This window comes from Beta vulgaris, chromosome 2 (genome assembly GCF_026745355.1).
Source record: "Beta vulgaris subsp. vulgaris cultivar EL10 chromosome 2, EL10.2, whole genome shotgun sequence".
NCBI lineage: Eukaryota > Viridiplantae > Streptophyta > Magnoliopsida > Caryophyllales > Amaranthaceae > Beta > Beta vulgaris.
The window spans coordinates 47,740,047-47,763,426 of record NC_079203.1 but is presented as its reverse complement, the minus strand read 5'-3'; the positions used below and the strand labels follow the sequence as shown (position 1 = coordinate 47,763,426).

The window sequence follows — 23,380 nt, the reverse complement described above, 5'->3', positions numbered from 1 at the left end:
AAATACACTAAAAAAGAATGAAAATGACATCTCCTAAATTCTTGTGTAAATCAAAATGTAGCAAATAAATAAAAGCGAAGGGAGTAATAGTCAAAGTTATATGTTAAATAAGTGGAAAAGTCAATAAATTTCAAAAAACAAAGGTAGTACAACACTAGTTAATTTGTTTATTGTTCTTTAGGAGGGAGGAGGAGTAAACATAATTCATCTTTTCTAGTGTAATTTTGAATATAAGTTATAATTAATCATATATTGAAATTTCATCATATTTGTTATGTTGATTATAAAAAGAATACGAGGTAATTATAAAAATAAATTACTTTTGTGATGTTTCTTATATTACCAGTTTTGAAGATTTATTTGACAAGGGTTAATTATCTTTTTCATTCAATATTCATATTCTAATACTTCCTCCGTGATTTTATTCTTGCTACATAGAGAATGTGGGGGGTTTTTAAGAAAGGTAGAGAGAGAAAGTAGGGGACCACCACTTTTTGAATAAAAAACCATTTGTTAAGGAAAAACTATGAGTGTTTTAAAAGAGAAGGTGGGGGACCACCAACTTTTTAATAGTATTTTAAGATTTTTATGGTGAAAAGGAATGAATTTTTATGGTATGTAGCATCTATTATGACATTTCCATTTAAGGAAAATGTAGCATCTATAAAAAAACGGAGGAAGTATATACTCCAAAGTTTTTTTTTTTTTTTTGCTTTGTAAAGTTTGTATATGATTTTGCACTTTTTTGGGAAAACTCCTTCAACACACACTCCGGACTCCAAATAATGTAGTTAAAAAGCTAAATTCAAATATGATTTTACCTCAAGTTAAAAATCATTTACCAAGATTCAAACCTCTCAAACAGTTTAGAACTCATCAAGAAGTAATCATAATTCATAATGATCGAATAAAATCAGAACCATTATTTTGTACTTAAGTAATCATTGATAGGACGTTAAACTTAATAGTCATAATTTATCAATAGGCCACATACTTCCATGGGCTATTATGTACACCAATACTTTTTAATAGGGTCGGATGCAAAGAAAGGTGGTATCTCAATTTTGTTGGGTTTTAATCATCAAGGGAATTTCGAAAAGGTGGCCTCCCAAATTTGTGCTTCTTCGAGTATCATAATTGACTTCAATCGTTCGTCGCGTAGATTTTCCGAATTCTTTCATCAATTTTGGGGACTGGTAGTATTTAGTAAATAACTTTTGATTTTTTGCGATTTTGAAGTTATGATTTATAGCGCACAATATGTATATGTGAGTGCTTTATAATGATTTTTTAAAAAAAATGAATTCACTTTATATTGTAAAGGAGCTACTCTCTTTATTGCCATATGATTTTAAGGTGCAACCTTCTTTATTTTATCACTTGTGTCTCTCCTTATGATGGGTGCGGCCTAGGTCCATATTTAACACGCGGCTTTTAGTTTTTGCACATAGTAGGAAAAATGATAATAAATAGTGAAAGTATTGGGTCAGACCGTCTGACCATAAGTTATGGTCAGACGAGTCCAACCCAATACTAAAATTTCGTGTTCTTTCCTGTCAGTCCCTTAGATTTTTTGCATATCAAAGGGATATGGAAATTGCAGATCTGAAGGTCAAACTGGTAACTCATCTTCTAACTTCAAACCTTGATCTTTTTATCAACTTTGATATATCTGCTTCTTTGTTATATAAATGGATACTTTTGCAGGATGATGGCGCAACAAAAACGATTCAGTCATTCTTTTAGCAGATGAAGCCATCCAAGTTTAAACATGCGAAATTATATCATATGATAGATTCTTCTTCTTCAATGATGCGACGAATAATCTGGGCTGAGTTCAAATTTCTTTCTTCAATTTGGAGTGCCTTGAAGATCCAGTGTTGTGTATACTCCAATACTTTCATTTGGAGGTAAGTTACTTTTATTTAAAGGTAACTTACTTTCATTTAGAGAGGTAACTTACTTTTATTTGGAGGTAACTTACTTTCATTTAGAGGTAAGTTACTTTCATTTAGAGGTAAGATAAGTAACTGAACTTAGAAGACATCCAACTGAAAAAAATTTGAAATCAACTGAACAAAAAAAATTAAGACTAACTGAAAAAAATGAAGACTAACTGAAAAAAAATTAAGACTAACTGAAAAAAATTAAGACTAACTGAAAAAAAATGGAGACTAACTGAAAAAAATTAAGACTAACTGAAAAAAAAATGAAAACCAACTGAAAAAAAAAATGAAGACTAACTGAAAAAAAATAAAGACTAATTGGAAAAAAATGAAGACTGACTGGAAAAAAATTAAGATTAACTGAAAAAAAATTAAGACTAAGGTCCGACCAGTTGTATTGTGTCAGACGAGTCTGACACAATACCTTCTCTAATAAATAATGGTAAATGACCAAACTAGTCATGTAAAACAGCCAACAAAAATCAAAGTTAACCTAATTGGTTAGAGACCCTCCTTCTACCCTTGTAACAAGGGTTTGATTCTTGTCCTTTACAAAATGAGATCCCCAAAACCCTTCCCCTCACTTCTGCAATTCATATTCATCTTACCTTAAAAAAAAAGCTAAAATAGCTAACATGAAGTAATTAATATTCTCTTCATTTACATAAACCTTTTTATCCCCTCAAATGTCCTTAATCGGTAGACTCTATAGAAGATGGTATAGAAATTTAACTTCAAAATTTGTTTCTCGCTGATTATTATATTTTTGTCTTCTTTACATTCTTAGTAAGATTGAATTGATATATGATAAACATGTATTTATTTCTAGTTATATATTAAATAAAAATTGTAACTTTCAAAAGGTAGATAAAGGGGAAAGCTACTAAGCTAGTGCAGAATCATATACTACTAGTCTTTTGTGCACGCGATGCGTGCGATTATATTTTTAGGCCTAATACTAAGTAGTAAACAAACTGAAAATGCAAGTTAGTATGTAAGTTCACCTCTATTTTGTGAATAAGATTCTTCCATGTTCTTTTTATGTTCATTCATTTTTGTGATTTTGAATAGTTTTTTGTTTCTCAAGTCTTATATGCGCATGTTCTTTTATAATCAGTATGATGTTCTTTACCAAATATCGTCATGTTCTTTTTTTTTGGTTTTATTCATTTTTGTAATTTATAATAGTTTTTTATATGGATTTCAGTAATTTCTCTATGATCCCAAAATTGTAACCGAAAAGTATAATACAATTTTTTTTTTCCTTGTCTAACTTCTAAATTCTGATTTCACAGATATTTAAGAATTTTCATCATTTTAATTTTTTCTCCTTTTCTAAATGTTCACACTTTGAGTTTCAATTATATTTGAAAGGAAATTTAAGTTTTTTATACACAATATGATTTTGCATGAAATGGTGATTTTTAATTTTTCTCCTTTTCTAAATTTGAACACTTTGATTTTCAATTATAGGTGAAATGAAATTTCAAATTTTTCATACACAATCTGATTTCGCATGAAATGGTTTTTGCAAAGCATTTTATAGAAATAAAATACCGTTATTTGTTCATTATTTATACTTATTTATTAAAGTGTTTTTAAATACTATTTGATTGTAGTTCAAAGAATCTTATTTCTACAACATGGAGGTGAACTTAAATACTAACTTGCATTTTCTTTTTGTTTACTACTTAGTACTCCCTCTGTTTTTTTTTTTATCTTTCTCACTTAGAATCTTGACACTATTCATGCATAGAGAGAATCTTCTCAAATGTTCTCAATTATAAGAAAAAACATAGTCATGTGGGGTCTTGTTTGATTCGTCTCAATTAGTACTTTATTAATATTCAATCGTTATAATTTTTACTAATATATAATGAAAGATATTTAAGTTTTAAAACGTGCATTGGCAAACGTGCAAAGTCAAAGTAGGAATGATAAAAAAAAACAGAGGGAGTAATAATTAGGCCTAAAAATGTCATCGCACGCATCGCGTGCATAAAAAGCTATGTATGTGTAGTCGTCAATGATAATAACATGAAACATATTTGTTGATCAGTGAAAGTAGAAGCTAATCAAGCAGGTATTTTATTTCTATAAAGTTATAATAAGAGGAAACTTTAATTTTCCTCATATAAGCTAATCAAGTAGAAGCTAATCAAGCAAGTATTTTGTAATTTAGAAAGGAAAGGGGGGCAAAATAGTCGGTTCAAAAAAGGACACCGTTGCTCCCCCTTCCCTTATGTAATAGAGATTTGAAACCTATTCGTTATTATCTTTTGCTTTTAATTTCTAGTTTTTCTTAAAATAAGTAATAGAGATATGAAAATAAGAAGAAACAGTATGATCTCAATTTCTAACATAAACATTATTAATATACTTGTGTGTTGTGACGAATTTTAAGTTCATTATGACGGGAAATAATTATATTAAATGACTTCAAAAATCTTAAAACCAAAATTTTAAAACTCAAAAAATACCAGGTGACTCTTAGTTACTCTTAATCCATAAATTCTCCCATTTTCAACTTTCAGAACTCTCAAAACAAAACTCTTACTTCCTCCGTTTCATAATACTCGCTACACTTTCCATTGTAGAAAGTTTCACATTACTTGCTACACTTTTTTTTTTGAGCAATAAACTCTCTCTATCTCTCTCATCTCACATGAGTCCCTTTTTTTTTTACTCTCTACCTCTCTCTTCTCCAAAAATTGTCTAGCAATCCGTAAATTGAGAAGTGCAACGAGTAATATGAACGAAAAGTATTTTGGTTGAGACTCCCCTTTTTAATATTTTAATATACTTTTCTTATTTTAACTCTAGGCCTTATGCTTCTTTCTATATCACTTCACCTTTTCTTTCCTATTGTAAGTTTTTATAGCTAATACTTCATCCGTTCTAAAATAAATAAAACACTTACTATCTTAGGCGGTTTCAAAATAAATGGAATGGTACTCTTTGCTAAGCTATTTACTTCTCTTTATCTCTCTTCGGGTCTGTTCTCCCCATCTTATTTTCAGTTCAGTTCAGTTCAGCTCTTGACAATACTTTTACTCTCACATATCACTATTCATTTCAGTTCAATTCAGTTCAGTTCAGTTCAGTTCAATTCAGTTCAGTTCGATTCTGTTCAGTTGTTTTATGCCAAAGAGAACAGACCCTTCATCACATAGATCCCTCTTTTTCGTTCTCTCTATCTCTCTTTTCTCCTAAATCTCGTAACAAGATCATACGTTTCATTTAAAACATAACAGATGAAGTATATCATTTTGACAAATCAATCCGTACATTCAAAATGTCATATTTATCCTAGGGATAAAGGATATACATTGAAATTGAAAAGCCAAAGGATTAAATGAAAGGATGTGATAGTTTTGGCATTTACTCTAAAAGATGAATTACAATGAGTTAGATTTTTAAGAACAAGGATGAGATTTGTTAGTGATGAAGCTTTAAATTTGTTCCTATGGTGGGCATTTAAATCCCAACCCTAAATATGCACCTCATGTTTATATGCCACCCTTACCATCTTCTCTTAGGTTGCTTTCCAAAATTTGGACCACATTAGCACTTCCAAACTTTTATTTTTTTCTCATGGACCACAACAGCACTTCTTAATTCCCATCTTTCTTTCTTTCTTTCTCACACACACATTCTCTCTCCTCTCTTGTGTTTACAAACTCAGACCTGAATCTCAACAGTTCTAATAAGAGCTTCCTGCACACTCATACACACACAAAAGGGTCCCCTTCATACTCCAGCTCATAAATTATTGATGCTCCATAAGGCCATAATGGCCAATACCAAACACCTTTTAAAATTCTCTCTTGCAAAAATATTTCTTTGGACTACTTATAATTTTTTTTTTCAAGCTAATATATGAAAAGTAGGGTGCTAGAATTTAAGTTTGTACTTTGAAATATAATCATGTGAATGTGTATGTATGTAACACTATTATGTTTACTTGTTTGAGGCACTTTAATTGGATCGATGATATGTGGTTGTGAAGGTTGGCGTAAGAAAAATTAGAAAATATTTATCGTATATCAAATCAATATTACAAGAAAAAGATGGGATTTATAAAGTAATTCTCGAGAAAAAGATAATGACTTTGAGTAGAGAATTGGACAAATGAGATGAGAAATGTGTCACTATGCGTAAAGGCAACATATGTTAACTCAGTTGTCAATTCAAGTTTACTTTTTTAAAAAAAGGCGTAAAATGAATAATTGTAAAGAAGAAAAATCAATCCTTACCATTCTCCACCACATAAGAATCGGATTCAGAAAAGAGGTGGAGAGAAAATTTTCATTGACTTTCAGATAACGTGTTATACCCAGTTTATATGGATTGTCAAGTCTAATGAATATCTTTGGACAATGTTAGGTATACAAAACGCATGCAATCCAAGACTTGGCCTTATCAATAACAATAAGTGGGTCATTGTAGGATAAAATCATACACTCACATCCTTTCACCTTCTAAGTATAGAATATTGTATGGGAAGAAACAAAGATATTTCAATGCATATATCAATGTCAAATTTCAATCCTTAATACTTGGAAGAATATGGTCCAAGTTAAGACTATTCAAGTGAAAGGATAGATGCAAAACCCCACAAAGAAAATCCTTATATTATAGGTGAATGACAAGATATGGCCTAAGCTTAGGAAAATGGGGCAAAGCAAACACATGAAAGAAAGAGCAAAAAAAGGTACAACAAAAAGAGGAAGAGATAATGGGATTTTTTATGATTTTAGATAACATCATTAGTTTTCATTACATTTTTTTGCCATTTTATGTGATGTCACACTTTTTTTTTTTATTAAGCCTTCATGAAGTGGCCTATAAATAGAATTGGTAAAAATAATTATAGTCTATAAATCTATAATCTTCCTTTTTTTTCCCCTTTTTCTCATGTTGGATTGATGTTGATCACTCTATGTATGGCTTGGGAGAATATTTTTCTGTTTCATGATTTGATGTCACAAACATCCATATCGGGCCTTACCACTTGTCGTGCTATCAGCCCAAAAGGGACCCCATTATACCATATTGGGCTCAAAGTTTTTTATGTGATGTTAATTAAACCAAAAACCTGGGTTCGACACTCGGAAAACGCATTTCTTTTAGCTAAATTGTATATTTTCTGGAAATTGTTAGGTGAAGGATATACTTCCTCAGTTTCACAATAAGTGAAACACTTTCCTTATTTGGAATAATCATAATAAGTAAAACCGAGCTTCAAATGTTAAAAACAGTTCACTCTTATTACAAATATATCACCAAAAAGTAAGAGGAGACCACAACTTCAATACTTCTTCACTCAACTTTATTGTGGACTTGTGGTCCCAACTTTCTCTCTTTAAATTCCTTAGTAACTCCCCACTTTCTCTATGTTTCACAGTTCACTTATTGTGAAACGAAAAAGTATATGTGATGATGCTACAACCTGAACTTGTAAGTAATTCTTATTTACGTCTTTTATGTCATTTGTCGTTGATAATGGTATTATTTTACTCCAAATGTAATTCATATATTCTTGTAAATAGTCGTACTTTTAATAAAATGTTTCTAATAGTTATTACAAGTTTAATCATACTTCAAATTTTTTAGAAAAATCATTTATAAATATTATTGTAAAGCAAATTTCAGATTTTTTTTTTCAATCACAAAAAGATGGACTTTATGATTATGCAGCAAAAGTTATACTTAATATTGTTACTATTAAATTCAAAGATGGTCATTGAAATTTGAACATCACACTTTATTTCACTTATTCTGAAGCGTATAAATATATTTCATCATTCTTAAACTCTTGACTTATTTTACACAAAATCAATTAATACCATATATATTTTACTTTTATATGACACTCCGTGTACTCTTTAGAAGTTATCTTTCATACTGATAGTTAGATTGACACAGGATTAAAGTTTTACCTAAGTTCCTTCAAAAAAAAAAAAAAAGTTTTACCTAAATTATGGATGAATGAGATTATGCTCAGGTACCAGTACCAATTGCATCACTAAACAGGAGGCTGTAGGACATGGTATAGATAGCATTACCAAGTTCAGTTGGGGTACTTAGCAGCCCATATTCAGACGGAGGTAGAGATGCATTGACTTGCTGTTGTGCAGGACAAGAGGCCGGGCCAAGAAGGCTAGGAAGCCACCAGTAGCGCAAAGAGTTGCCTGCTAAGGATAGGTGTTAGTTCGACTTTTAGCTACGACAACTGCTAAGGATATATCGATCAGCCACACCATCATGAATATTAAACACCTCGCGGAGTCACTTCAGTGGTGTCGCATCATGAAGGTTAGCAAGCAAGAAGTTTCTACAGATAAGGGCATTAGAGCCTGGAGGTGCGAAGGCCATCACCGATTCAGCCAACCTTTTTTGTGATCACAAGTTTGAGTTTGTGCGCCGATTACCCAAATTGTTGTTGCTCAAGATAGAAAATTGTTGTCCTCATTATCCGCTTATGATTGGTTCTCATTTCTTGTTCAAGACAATTATAAATTTAGATATAATAATATAACTAAAAATATTAACCAGACAACTGGTTAGTGTTGTTCGAACAGACGAATTGCTCTGTTGCATGCTTTAATATTGTTGCGTGGATTATGGAGGGAGAGCAAATCCTCCAAATTCCTACAGTGCAACTCAATGAACCCTGCAAGTCTGCAGCAAGGAAACAGAACTTTTAACTAAGTTCGGCGAAGAATACTTGGGCACCCAGAAGCCGCACTTGATTTCAGCTCAATCCTATTAAAAATTACTAATCTCTGCCTAATCACTGGATTGCAAGCTAATGACCAATTACGCAGACCCACAAACACGGAGGTGAACAGGTGGTCCCCGGCAGAAGATCGGTTCAGTGGGGGAATCACTTCTTGCACGTGCTCTAAGGATCTCATTAGCATCGTTTATCAGTGAGGCAGCAACTAAAGTATACTCGCCGGGTACTAGGAAGTACATGGAGAATGGGTGCTTAATTTCCTGAAGCGGGGGTACTTCCAAGCTGATTCCATTTAGAACACCTAAACAATGGAGCAACAAGAACAATTATTTAATGTTGAAAGGATTCAGAAAAAATTGCCTATTGCCACACCTTTACTTAAATTAACATTTAGGGTGGTTCTCTTCACCTTAGAACAATTAATTTTAGGTCAAAAAATTTCCAATAAGTTCCCATTACTTAATAAAATAAGCTTCGATAAGTTTCACTAAGTTCCAATAAGTTCACATAAGCTTAGTTCATATCATTTCGGTAAATAAAATGAGAAGAGAACAAATTGAGGTCGCAATGGGTGGTTGTTTTAGGGTTTTCATCAAACAAAATTTGTCTGATCAAACGAAAAGTTGAAAATTAACGATTAAGCACACATAAAAGCTTGGCAAATAAAGTATACAATAACTTATAATTTCCCCCTTGATCCAAAAAAAAACAACAAATAGGAGAATTTAAGAGAAGTGCACCAAAATTCTACTTACCAGCCCACAATACAGTAGCCTTGGAACCCTCAAGACAGTTCTCTCCAGCTACGTCTCTGCATGTAATGTTGAGATTCATCTTGATCAATTCCTTCGTGTTATTACGAACCAGAACTTCCATAGGAGTCATGTTATGCGCTAAAACCAAACTCTCGGTTTCAGACCTCTGTGGATTGGCTCCTAAACCATCCTGAGCAAGCCGGAAGGCAAATGTCAAGGGATCAGGGAGCAGCACATCCATAACAGATGTTTGAAGGGCTGCCTGCATTGCATCCTTTATGTTGAGTTCTCCAGTGTTGTTCCTTCCAGAATCCCACCGGACTTTAATCCTAGATATCAAGTTCTTAATACAAGCATTCAGCTCGGCTTTAGCACTCTTCTCCGAAAAGCTAGAATGTCTACGACTAGAAGTTCTATCAAGCAAAGGCTCCTTCATAAAAAAGGACGCATCAAGAACAGGCAGCTTAAAATGTTCCAGTGGTATAAGCACTCTAGCAGTGGAATCCCTGTCAATAGTGGTTTTTGGATAGCCATACTCAGCAGCTTCTGGGTCACTAGAGCTATCCTCGCTACTGGAATTCTCTAGCTGAACGGAAACACTAATATCAAACACGACATCAGTGGGGTTAGACAACTCAAGTTCAAGGAAGCGTAGTCCCCAAGTGCCTCTATACGGATCCTTTTTCACCAATCTTTCTATTCTGTTAGAACCTGGAGATGACTCGATAGTATTGTCTGCTTGAGATGGTTTGGGAAGGTTTTCACCAACATGAGCAGGAAAATCCATGGACAACATACGAGCCTTCACAAAAGACAATCCCTGTGCAACACAAACATTCAACGGCACAACCAAGCGTCTTCCAGGAGGTATAACAGAATTATTTACTGGAGACTCTGTGTTACTTCCCATGGGACCTGGCAAAAATGTCCAATCACAACGAATAAATAAATCTATCTGCACTTCTTGACATCAGCACAAAGGGGGAGGATGGGGGAGAGATGAACAAGAGCTTGTGGCTGGAATTCCACTGCTTTTCCGAAAATTGAAAAAAGAATTAAGATGGAGAGAGTTTAAAGGAGATTCATGATATAGATATAGCATGTGAATTGGGGCAATATCTAGTCACCCATCTAGCTATTCTTAGCTCACCAAACCTGCCCCATTCTATTCATACTCAGTTATTAGAGTAGGAACGGGTATGTTAAGTCAAACTTTGCCCATTGGTGAATATCTTGCATGTTTTAGTCCAAAATGAAGGTCAAATGTTCAAATTCAGGTCAAAATCTCAAGGCAAGTACTTGAGATGCAAAGAGTTCAAATAATAAAGATTCTTCCACATAGAAATTGGATTGCATAAGCCCAGAATCATTCAATAAGACACTGAGCCCATATACATCAAACACAAGTACACAACTAAATACATGAACCCTTAAGCACAGGAGAAAAACTGAAACTAATGCCACCATCAATCACCCATCAAAAAGGGTACAATATGAAGATGCAACAGCTTTGAGGTCGAAAATGCATTGCCTACCAAAACTATGTGACACTGAGTCACTGATCAGTGCCCACCTATGTATATGCAGAAGTAAATAGAACCATGAACACCAAGGTGACCCACTACTATACAGAAACTGTAAAACAACAGTAATATGTGCAGTAGAGTTGGTGCATATAATATGAAGACCTACGGGCTAAAAACAACCATCTTCATGAACAAAAAGTCACACATGAAGGGGTTGATTGTGGCTATACTTGAAATATAAAATAAAAATCCTTCCTAGTCGCAAACAGAAGTTATTCATGAGATAATTAACTATAAATTTTGGTCCATAAAATGAAAAGTTAAAGTATTGACCATGCAACAATAGAAACATACAAATTGTTAAGTTACATTTCTATTAGCTATAGTTCTTTTTCAAAATAGAAAACAAAAACAGAAAAAAAAAAAAAAAAACAGCATTTATGATTTTTGAGATTCATGATTAGACGCCCAATTTGATATGCTCTCACACATTTTCAACCAACTTAAAAAGGAAAATTGGAGAGAGAGAGAGATGAACAGAACATTGTTGATCGTGAGCATGAGTAGAAATTTGTTTCAAGTATAATGGAGGATGGACAAGACGATGCAGATGAGACCAGAAGTAGGAGATAAAGGGAAAAAATTAGTTTTCTTTTGTTATGAAAATAGATGGTCTAAGACTATCTGAAAATGAATAAACCTTATGTTCGAAAGTGTTGATTATTTCCCTCGCAGTGTCCAGTACCAGAAGATATTAGAATGATACTACCCCTGTTTTTAATAGGTATACCATATTCCTTTTTGGATGTTTTAAGTTAATTGTAGCCTTTCCTTTCTGAGAAAGGTTTTCTCCTCACATGGGCTTTGTGTAATAATTTCAACATATATTTATACAACTACTCTAAAGATGCCAGCCATTTCCTTTGGGTATAATTATATAAAAATGAAGTATACATAGTTTTAATCGGAGAGGGCATAGGTATAGTTTAGTGCTCGAGTTTCAATAAAATATGCCTAAAAAATAAGCCATCCACATTAAAACTTACCTGCATAATGAATCATCAACATTGGACTAGTCCCATCTTTTGATTGTCGTCCCAAACCCCCAGACCTCCCTGCAGCAGAATCAAAGTCCACAGGGGTATGTTGCCAGGATCTGATGGTTACTGGCAAAGTAATCTCAGCACCTGGTTTAAGTGGAAGGGCAGATTTCAAGTTTTCATATGCGATTGAAAGGACAGCGTCTTGATTTTTTCCAGACAAGGATATATGTGCTTGCTCAACTGGAACAGTTCCTGCATTGGCCAGACTTATAAAAACATCACGGATTTCACCTTCATATAAAATTACAGCACCGTCACCACCTACAACATGTGAGACAAGCAATGGCAGTGGTGAAACCACAGAAATATTTGGAACAGCTACATTTCTCAAACTTGGAGAGCCACTGCTACGGAAAGGATCAGAAAGAACAAGCCCCTGTGCTGCACCAAGCAGTAGGTTGTCAACGTCTCTGAAAAGATGTTCAGTGATAACTCCAAAGCAGTGAACAATGCATCCTGGAACAGTTATGGGTCCCACTGATGTTGGAATTCCAGACAATGCAATAACTTTTGATGAATTGGAGGAAAGAGTCACACTGATGGGGAAAGCATCAAAATTCCCAGTAGGAACAGAGAGATATATACTATCGACAACCAGATCAAAACCACATGGGTTGGCCAATTCAACTAGCACCTGAATTGGTTCACCAACAACCCAAATTAGCTCTTGCTTACTGCTAGTATTGATGTCCCCTTTGCTGAATGGAGTGTAGATAAAAGGCCCTGTGGGAGCAGACCCCGCCCACCAATCTTCCCTCCCAGAAGTTCGCTTTATAATTTCCATCTGAGATGGACTGATAGGAAAAGAATGTAACCTGGATATCACATGCACACAAAACAAGCTTGCGTCAAAGAAAGAAAGCGAAAATGCAAGCTGCCACATGGAGTTTCAATTTATAAAGAATCCAATCCATTGAACATAGCTTTTCAAATTAGTACCATTATTACCAGGAAAATCACACAAGGTAACCCTACACCTGACATAATTCTAATATGAGCCTCACTTATTAGGCTTTACCTTTAAAATAACCCAAACTTTGAAGAGCACTCTAAAATTATTTATGGTAGCCCTAGAGAGATCTTCTTGTAAAATAATGTTATTTTTGGAAAATTGACTTATGTAGAGGGCTACCATATTATGATTGCTATTGGTCTCATCAATTTCACAACAACAATCAAAGACAAATGGTTCTTCTTTGATCACTTTTCTGGGAATCAGCACAAAGATAAATAGAACAAAAATACAATGTAGCACTAGCAACAAAGCTATACAACATCTTCGATTGACTTAATATTTGAAGTCCTTGAACAACTAAAACATGTAGCCTATGGAAAACACAAAATGAAATTAATAGGGAAACAAAGATATCGGGATGTTACTAGTCTTTACGAAAGCAACTCATATCTATTACGATGTGACGAGCTGCAATGCATCAAGCAAGACCTCCAGTGTCGATGACTTATGCTAGAAGAAAGAAAGAGCTCCGGAAGAAGAAAATCCTTAGAGAAGTGTAGTAAGTCAGTTAGGAAGGGCAAGTAAGTCATTTACTACCACATTGGTTAAGAGAAGTTATAGAGGATCAAAAGGGGGAGGAATCAAAGGTAATATAAACTAGCTAGTTAGAGAGAGAAGGTTACGCAAAATAATTAAGTGAGAAATGGAAAGTGGGAGAGAACCTCAACCTCTCGGAAGCTTGAGGTTGAGGGTTGTAAACTTGTAATTGATAGAGTTTTACTATTTAATCAAACAAATCACTATCTTAGCCTTGATCTGTTTTGCTGATTCCTAATCGTTGGGTTTTACTTGATTTATAGCACGAGCTACCACATAGTATCACACTGATTGATTCAGATTCAATAAATAATGAATATCTTGTTGCAACATGCCAACGTCCCTATTGGTGCCATGTTTATTTACTTAGTTTAGGAATATGGCATCAATAATCAAATCAGATAGCAGAATCAAAACCATGAATAGCACCACTTCTGCAGACTGGGCATATTCTCCAGCTCTATAGGAATACAAGAAAAATGAACAAGACACTTATGAGCAGAGATTACCTAATGAAAGGCAAAGCAGGGTCAGCAGAACGAGTCCCTGAAGGAAGCCTTGCTGCTGAGTTAGTAAGAGCAGTAACAAGGCCATTTTGTCCAGCTGGTGTAATAAGAGGGTAGTAGCTTCTCAACAGCCGTGCAGCCGCACTCCATGCAGCAAGAGGATCTCCTGCTCGCACAGCAGATTGAAGAATTTCTCGAAGCACAACCATCTGCAAAGTGCTCCACTGGGACTCGAAAAGTGAAACAATAGAATTGGGATTCATCTTTCCACCATCCACAGGAGTTGATCCATTTTCCTATCATCAATGGAGGAAGGACAGGTAAAACGGTGAAGCTAAGAGACAACTAGAAACAGCTCTTATTTTCCTACAAGACCCTGAATAAGGAGGCAACGAAGTACAGAGACTTTATCACATTTACAAAGTTAAAAGAACAATCCAATAGAGATTATCGAAGCTTCTAACATTAATGTAACCATAAGAACATTGACTAGAAACTTACTGAAATACAAGATGCATAATGTACCAGCTATATTCCAATTTGACTATTTCCTCAGATATCACAAATGAAACAAATTTGCCATACAATTCATAGCAAGACTAAACTTAATCTCCTTAACAGGAGGACTGTACATCAACTGATTAAAAACAGAATGCTGGTCTCAGCTCAGACGTCAGGAAAAATAGAGGTAGTGGTCTCAATCCAATAAGGTGCACAAGGAATAGATATAGAAGTGCCCATCAATAAAGTACAATAGATGGGTAGCCTTAATCAGACTCCAAAAAAAAGAGATATACCAAGTATACGACTTAGATTTTGAACAATATAAGCAAGTTAAGCAACTTTCAACTTCAGTTAACATCTAACAGCAGACAGAAAACAAATGTTTCCACCAGACATAACCCTTAACTTCTTATCTGTTATAGAGGAACATGCCAGTAAAGACCTTCTCTAATCAAGGGTCCAGTAGAAAGAACTTTTCTAAACTTGCACCAATATGCTCCAAGAGCCTCTTGCTATGAGCAACTAAGCAAAGAATACATAAATCTACCCGCCCCCCCCCCCCGCGCACGCGCGTGCGCAATGACCATGTCCTAGCCACGAGCCTCACAAGAGGCATTAGGTAATGGTACAATATGCAAAAATTACTCCTTTACATGAAGAGGGCTGAGCAACAACAGCACCTTCTCGAATTTCGTCTCCAGAGAATAATGGTCCTAGGAAGACAACAAAATATTACGGCCGAGCAAGACAATTTGAAACGGCAAATATTAGACAACCCGATCCAATTATTTGGGTATTTAATCCAAAGAAATATTTCGCACTGGATATCCGGAATTTTGAATATCAGATATTCATATTCAAATATCCGACATACGAAACACGATCGTATAGCGAATATTGGATCTCCAATCCACTATCCGAAATGATGGGTAAGGTTGACATATTTTGTTTCAAGTTTTTTACCTTTTTGGAAAAGAAAAAAAAATCCGTTTTGTTTCTAAAAAATAAGAAATGAGAGAAGTTTTGGATAGTGGACATCTGCTAAATCCGGTCCGAAATTCTCATATATCTGACATCCAAAATTTATCGCATACGAATATCAGATATTGTCGCTTTCAGAAGTCAGCTATCGACCCGAAATGAAATTCGGATTGAATATCTGTTGTGTCTCTCCCCTAAACAAAATGAAATTATTAGGTACACTTACAAACGGGTAGAATGTCAGGAATGGAGTTCACATTTCTACAATTTACAAAAATCTTTAACAAGTTACAGCCATGAAAACTGCAAAAAGAAAAATTCTCCCTTCCACCTTCATGCATAGAGCATGTTCAAGTTAAATTAGTGTGATCAAAGCATTCTGTCTTCATGGTATGCCACAGACCAATATAGAAAATTCAACTGAACGTAACCAAGCAGTCGCACTAGTACAAATGGAGGAAAAGCAGTAGCATAAATCAATGTGTTCCCTCATTAATTACTTTTATACAAGGGAATCCCTGCCAGCACTCCATGATTGTCTTTATGTACTCTATACAGTGAGAGCAAAAATCCAGTGCGTGCTGTCGTGCTCACACAAGCAAGAGAGCAAGAAGACAACCTACAATTGTTAGCCGAAATTTCTTTCACGAATACAGGTATACTCTTCATCTTCAGAACAATCATTCAATACAAGACACTAGTTTCAGAACAAGATTCATTAACGTCACTTAAACTTTTAATTTCCCATCCATTACTTACAGAATGTGAATCTCGGGCACTAGATGCTTTGCTCTCAACACGATAAGCTTTTGTTGATATAGCTAGCACTTGCAAGGCACTTATAGCAGCAAATCTATTCTCCTGTTGCAGATACAGCTGAGCTACCTGCCTTGAAAAGAAGGCAGCTTTTCTTTCATACCCCAGTCTTGCATAAAGTCGAGCTATCTCAACATACAGTACTAATCGATCAGTGGCATCAATCAATGATTTTGCACCATCTGCTGCATTTGTCAGAAGATCTACTACTTCTTTAGCTAGTTCCCTCCTGAAAAAAGAAATTGCAAGAAGGATTACGATTACAATATTATGCAAAAGCATAGAACCTTGTGTATGAGTTGATAATCCAACTTATGTCACAACTCCGTGGTGCATGGTTCGGATCTCATCCCCCCCCCCTCCTTATACCTGAGATAGGCAATAAGGGGTGGGAGCCCACTAATGTAACCCAAAAAAATTATGAAGAAGCAGAATACATGTTCCATCTTTAGACACTAGAGTCACAAAACCATCTTCAGGTAACACAGAACATACAAAGACAAACCTGACATGTGAAATTGACAATCTTTAAACCACCAGATTCACTCATTCAAGTGTGGCCCTTTAATGGTCAAAGACAATATACATCAAGTCATCAACATTTAACTAGTAGCATGACAAGGGTTAAGATGTATCAGATAATCACTCATAGTAATTACCTTTATTATCACATACAGTTGCATCATTTCAGCAAAAAGAATATTTATAGGAGAGTACTGCAACCAAATGGAAATCACCTTTGCCTGAACAACATAAAAGTTTCAAAATTGTTGTGCAACTGTGATACTCTAAAAGTTGCAAGCAGCAATCCAACCACTGAGATTAATTTCTTTCAGATACGACATCAAAAAGAATAAACAACAACCATTACATCAACCCGAATTCCACATCACGATGTATAATAAAAGAGAGAATTTTTACTAACTTCTCTGAGCTTTCAACACATACCTCGGAACATTCAACATATATAAAAAATATCAAAAAGGTAGGCGAAACAACTAGAAAAAATAATCACATATAGAAATCACCTGCAGAGGAATCGAGCCAACTTTAAAGTAGCCTCAAGTTCAAAGCTCACGGGAGAAACTCTGCAAGAAAGTAAGGAGGCTATGTGATCAGGCTAATACATCAAAGGTTGAAATGTGCATGAAGATAGTAGTATAAACAAAATCTTTGAACCTAGGGACTGTCATGTCCACCCATTTAAGACGCAATCCAAGAAAGCATATTGCTATCAACACGTTTATGCAAAATTATTCCCAATTGCAATGTTAGAAAAGCTCAAGGAACATTGAAGCAATAAGGATGCTTGTACGCCTAGGAGTGGAGGCGCGGCTCACTGAAGTGAGGCGCGACAAAGGAGATTATAAAATTTTGATGTAAAAAGATTCGTTCATGGCCTTGGGTGCGCGTTGGTGCACTTTTTGCGCCTCTTTGAAATCGCCTCGCCTAGCACACAAAAAAAAAGCGCTTGACCCAAAACGTCTCAGGCGTGCTTTTTTATACACTGCTCAATTGGAATGAATACACAAGCCATTCTCCATATCACCAAAACCAAGAAAGGCAAGTCAAATTCTCAACTTCCTCCGCTCTACATAGCAGAATGTTAATTTGTAAAGTTAGAACAATGGATTTAAACACTCAACTAAATTCCATCGTGTAGTAAGCCATCATACCTCAACATTGAACATGCTTAGTATCAGGAAGAGGAGTGATAAGTTTCCCACCTTTTGTCTCAAAATGGATCATTCTTATGGGAAAACCTCGGTTTCCCCTCTTCTTATCCCCCCCCTCCCCATGTGGGCCACATCTTCATAATTGTTATTCTTAGAAAACAGATTGAGCTATATATCTCAGCATATCAAACTACTTGCATTTATTCTTTATCCATGCCTTTATCAAGAAATAGGCGCGCAAATAATAGTGAAATGCAAAATCCCACTCACAAAGACAAGATAAAGGAGAGAAACAATCATAAACAAGCACAACTAGTGAAGAAGAGAGCCAAGAAGAGAGCCAAGATAGACAGACTGCAAAATGTAGCAATCAACACTGTCAGGCTCCAACAAGCCAGATGCCAATATGACGCTCATTTCTAAAAGAATATAAAAAAGATGATAACAGAAGCTGTTAACACATTAGAGGTATAACTAGAATCACATTTGTCTTTAACAACTAACAGCCTCCATGTTGATGTCAAAAATTGATAGCAAAGTTCCCAAATTTCTAAATGACTTTAAAGATAGGATAATTTGTAGAAAGCTACATGGGAATCAGGAAACTACCATCATTATTGCAGAAGTTACATGAAAATATCAACCTAAGTCCTCATTTAGGTTCACATCAACATCATTTCATGATTTATTCTTATAGTTTTAACGAGAAAATTCAGATCTACCCTTAACTTTACAACATCACCCTCTGATCCATGTTCTACTAATTATAATTGTCTTCCGTTAAGAGCAAACATGAGACAAGATTGGGGAAATGCTTACAATAGAGGATAAATATTGAGTTTAAACTCTTGTTTGATGTTTGTAAGCCGAAGCAATTACAAGGTGATGGTTTGTTTGCATAATGAGTTTTGACTTAAAAGGTTGTTTCAAATAGATTTTACACTTTAAAATGAGCATCTGCTTTAAAGTGCATTTAGGGGTGGTTGTATTCCAACGCTAAGAGATAATATACAGAATTACAGACAACGCAAAAATAAAGTAGACCATACCTTTGTGCATTGTCCTGTATGAATGACTTCCTATAGTGTATGATAACACTGTTATACCGGTACTTCACCTCATCCTCCAGAACTGGATCTCTGTGGCCTATCCGGTCCATCTGTTCACAAAAATTATAAAAAAAAGCTAAGAATCAAAAGCCGGATCAAAGAAGCTAGTCGGCTAACAAGTGCAATTTGGTGACAAAAAGAATATTATTGTTCGATGCTTAATTCATTTAGACTAAATGTATGCCATTTATGAAATTTACAGTAGCTAATTTTGATCAGTAGACAGTAGATTCTATCTTATTAATTACAGCAGCTTATATGTTTTTAAATATCATGTTGTTTTGAGTATAAAATATATTCTAATTGATTTTTAAGGTTTTTGGCACCAAAGTGCGCGCCTTCACCTTGCGCCATTTGAAACTAAGCAGTTGATACATGTTTCGGAGAGAGAAGCTAATAACTTAACAATACCTTTTTGCTTTTTCTCTCTTAATCTTTCATTGTGATTGAAATTTCAGTTTTCAATTCATTGTCTCCCTCGTCAAGTCAATCTAATTCTCTCTCTTTGTCTTTTTCTTGTTGGATATTTCTTACACATTTCATTTTAGATTTAGTGTCTCTCACTTCAATTTGGGTTTAATTTTGCTATTAAAATTGTGAATTAAGCTTCAAATTCTTGTCTTTTGAACTGTTTATGTGATATATGTTAGTTGATTTGTGATGAAGAAGTTTTTTTTGTTGGGTTACCTAAATCTGTAAAAAAATTTAATGAATTCAGCAGAATTTAATTTTTATGTTGGAATTGGTAATTCTTGGTTAAATTCTGGTTGTCGTGGTTTGATTGATTGTTGAAATTGTAGATATTATCATTTTAATGAAATCACACTTTTCTGGAGAACTCCTTGTTGCAATCGTTATTTGGGACTTTCTGTTGAGATCTCTGACTTTCTTCTTGACTCAATTGCTTTTTGGCTTCCAAATTTTCTGTGATTCGTTGATTTTTCAGCTTTTTCTCATTTTCTTGATTGATTTCTTGCATCATTGCTTAAGTTTGTTCAGTTATGATGTGGAGCGAGGGAATGATAGCATGCTGAGACTTTTTTTTCAAGGATGAAAGTGATGTAGGATAATCTTGATTTTGTCACAGGGAAAGATTAACTTGATATAGGATATTTGAGATACTGGGTAGGAAACTAAGAACTTGTTACCACCATTGTTGGAGAAGGAAATAGAAAGATTGCTTTTGAAATTCACATCTGCAACTTAAACTTTTACTAAAGTTCAGGTAATTGTGTTCCACACTCCTTGCATTCCAAGCATCTATATAAGGGGTACAATTTGAAATATTTTATTTCAACAGATATTATACCTCATGAAAGAACTTTAAGTTACGTGAAGTAAATTCCTGCTAATTTGGTGCACAGATAGACTTAAAGAATATATTTAAAAATAATTAAGATAAGAAAAGGGCTTAATAGTGAGCATCTTTATAAAATCTAAGTAAAGATATGATTACCATTAGTGCACAAACGCTGCCTTCCAGGGCCCCCGCATACCAAAAAAAGTCCCCTGTCAATCTGGCAAGTTCTAAAGCAGTATTGTAGTGAGCATTGGCATCAACAGGTGAACCAGCTAAAAGACAGTAATCTCCTATGGTTTTCTGCGCACGACCAAGTCTCCGCTTTTTTGCCTTGATCACCTGCTTCCATAATATACAAGTTAAAATAACCATAAGGGCAATAAGGCTACATAGCGAGACAACATTAAATATAAATCCATGTAACACCTAAACCATAAACCTCCTCTGAGCTGAGACTGGCTTGTGAATCCAGAGGTGTCTTGACAATTGTCCCAACAGATTCCGCTTTGAGGACCCAATTTTCAAATTCCATCAACAATGAAGCAGCGATATCCTGCATCATTGTGTGCATATGCATCTCCAGAGTCTGCCTGTCTGCAGGAGGAAACAAGTTCAAATTGTCCTGTCGTTTATTGCCATCTTTGAGCTGCAAGAGGAGATATAGACTCTATTAAACAAAACATTGATTTTCACGTGCAAAAAAACAGGAGGGGCGAAGAAGGAGGGCAGAGAACTTTTCAAGACAACCAGTTTCACACTTTGAATCTGTAGCTAGTCCAGTTGATAATTGTCTCCAGCCAGATAAAGCCTAAGGATATTTAGGTAGATCTACTATAACACCGCTATAAGACGCCATTGCATGGCAGTAGTCCTCGCAACGCAGTATGTTCTATATGATAAGTCTCACAATTTTTGACGATGTGTCAACTTATGCGGGTGAATGAAACTTAAGTGAATGACAGCACAGAAACTAACTGAACCTGCTTGAATGAAAAACTTTGAACTCAGCTTCTGCACGAAGCCATGGACAGTCAAACAGAGATTGTAGCCAATGACTCACCTAATAAGAGCAATGTGTTCACTTAGCACAATGCAAGGCTCAGATTTATACTATGAATTAAAAGGCTTTGCCTTGCATAACATGACGGTGATATGGCGGCTGGCGCGGGATCATGACTTGGCAATCTATCATGTACATTTGCCATTCAAAAAGTTCATGGAACAATCAATCTTTGAACCCTAGACCCCAAAATTCTTATAGAGTATACACACTAAGTCAGTTGGTGAATGATAATATCTAGTGTAAATCAATATCGATAAGTACACTACAAATTACAAAGAACAAAGAAGAGTAAAGCTAACGATCTTGAGATGCTTACATCTATAACTAACCCTCCACCTATCTCAAAACATCACGTTTTTCCAGCTACTATTGCCTTTATATTGTCCACATCTAAAATTTCATCTATCATAAGCTTCAATAATGTAACCAAAGCCTAGTTCTTTGCCTCTTAATTTTCTAACTCCTCGGCATGACTAACCTTTCGTGCACTAGATCAAACACCACTTCTTCCTTAACAATGCAAACTCTAAAGCGACCAAATTTTGTTCATATTCAACAAAGTAAAAAGCCTTCGTCGTACATGGGGGTGCAATTGGACTCAGAAAAGTCTCGAATCAATAGAATCCAAAGTTGTTGGCCTGGACCGGAATAATTATAAACTGGATTTAAACTCAAATTTCCGAGTTCAAATATATTAGACTGGAATTAAACTCTTCCTTTTGAAGTCTAGAGAAAAGTTATATTCAATGGATACATAAATAAATTTCTATGAACATAAATAAGTTCTATGAACACAAGGTATATTCAGTCCTCACTTCAACCAAAAATCCAACCTATCCATACAAATCAACAACCACCAAATCAGCAATTACTAAACAATTATAGTAACATTACCTTGCTCCTAACATAACGATAAATTTCCAAAAAAGAATTAATCTTTATCCACATAAACCCAAAATCTACCTTAACCGTTAATTACCCAAATGAAGAAATCACATTATCAACTGGGAATCATCATTGTTCATCCCACATACAAAACACAATGAGACAATTTTTCATATACCAAAATTCGCGAACCGAAATTACATAAACAATCAAATTAAAAGACAAATACAGAAAAGAGAATAACCTGTTGATCTCCAGGACAAAACCCAAAACACTTTTGAGCCAAAGAAGATGCATAACCCTTACAAACCAAGCCAAAATGATCATTGACTGAATCAAGATCAGGTGAAGAAGGGCAATGAAAAATCCCAATTACAGACAAAATTTTACGATTAGATTGAAAATCTTCCCAAGGACTAGGAGGGGACCCACCAAGTATGAACTTAAAACGAAGACACCCAGTATCCCAGGGTTGATGGGTGAAGGGAGATTTTTGATGTTCAGTGTAAAATGAGCTTATTGATGAAAGATCAATTTTTGAGTGAAGGGTTAAAAGAGAAGCGTATTCTCTGAAAAGGGATGGTGAGATTTGACCAATTGGGACAACTGCGATTCGAATCGTGCACATTGATTCTATGCTCACGTCTGGTTCCATTTTTCTGGCAAATTTTGAGGGGTGAAAATTGAAAATGGAGGAGAGAGAATTTGAGTTAGGAGATGCAGAAGATTGAAGGTGGTGGTGATGACAGTAAACTGTTGAAGGATGAAGAGGGGATCGTCAATCGTGTATGGTTTGTGATGTGGAAATTGCAAAATTTGCAATTGACAACCCACAAACTTTGAGAGAGGACAATAGGGTAATTTTCAGTAGATCTACTTGGGAGTTTCTCCCAATTCCTTCCTTGAAAAACATAAA

General features: G+C 35.0%; 1 protein-coding gene and 2 long non-coding RNA genes across 3 annotated transcripts; 2 read left to right on the top strand and 1 right to left on the bottom strand.

Annotated features, from left to right (window-relative positions):
- The first annotated feature begins 734 nt into the window (after positions 1-734).
- On the top strand, positions 735-2,258 carry LOC130590389 (uncharacterized). The gene is made up of 2 exons (XR_008968210.1): positions 735-1,620; positions 1,708-2,258. It is a non-coding gene; the product is annotated as an uncharacterized LOC130590389 (long non-coding RNA).
- A 1,448-nt stretch (positions 2,259-3,706) lies between these two features.
- On the top strand, positions 3,707-8,508 carry LOC109136559 (uncharacterized). Its single transcript, XR_002041453.3, has 3 exons — positions 3,707-6,660; positions 7,354-7,406; positions 7,954-8,508. It is a non-coding gene; the product is annotated as an uncharacterized LOC109136559 (long non-coding RNA).
- Positions 8,462-23,341, bottom strand: LOC104883010 (trafficking protein particle complex II-specific subunit 120 homolog). Its single transcript, XM_010667452.4, has 10 exons — positions 22,709-23,341; positions 20,956-21,162; positions 20,673-20,855; positions 19,157-19,266; positions 17,460-17,519; positions 16,375-16,660; positions 14,134-14,426; positions 12,016-12,887; positions 9,444-10,358; positions 8,462-8,989 (listed from the first exon to the last, which is right to left on the bottom strand). Exons 1-10 carry the CDS (start codon positions 23,117-23,119, stop codon positions 8,769-8,771), a joined length of 3,558 nt encoding a protein of 1,185 aa, XP_010665754.2. The 5' UTR covers positions 23,120-23,341; the 3' UTR covers positions 8,462-8,768.
- Between the last annotated feature and the right edge of the window lie 39 nt (positions 23,342-23,380).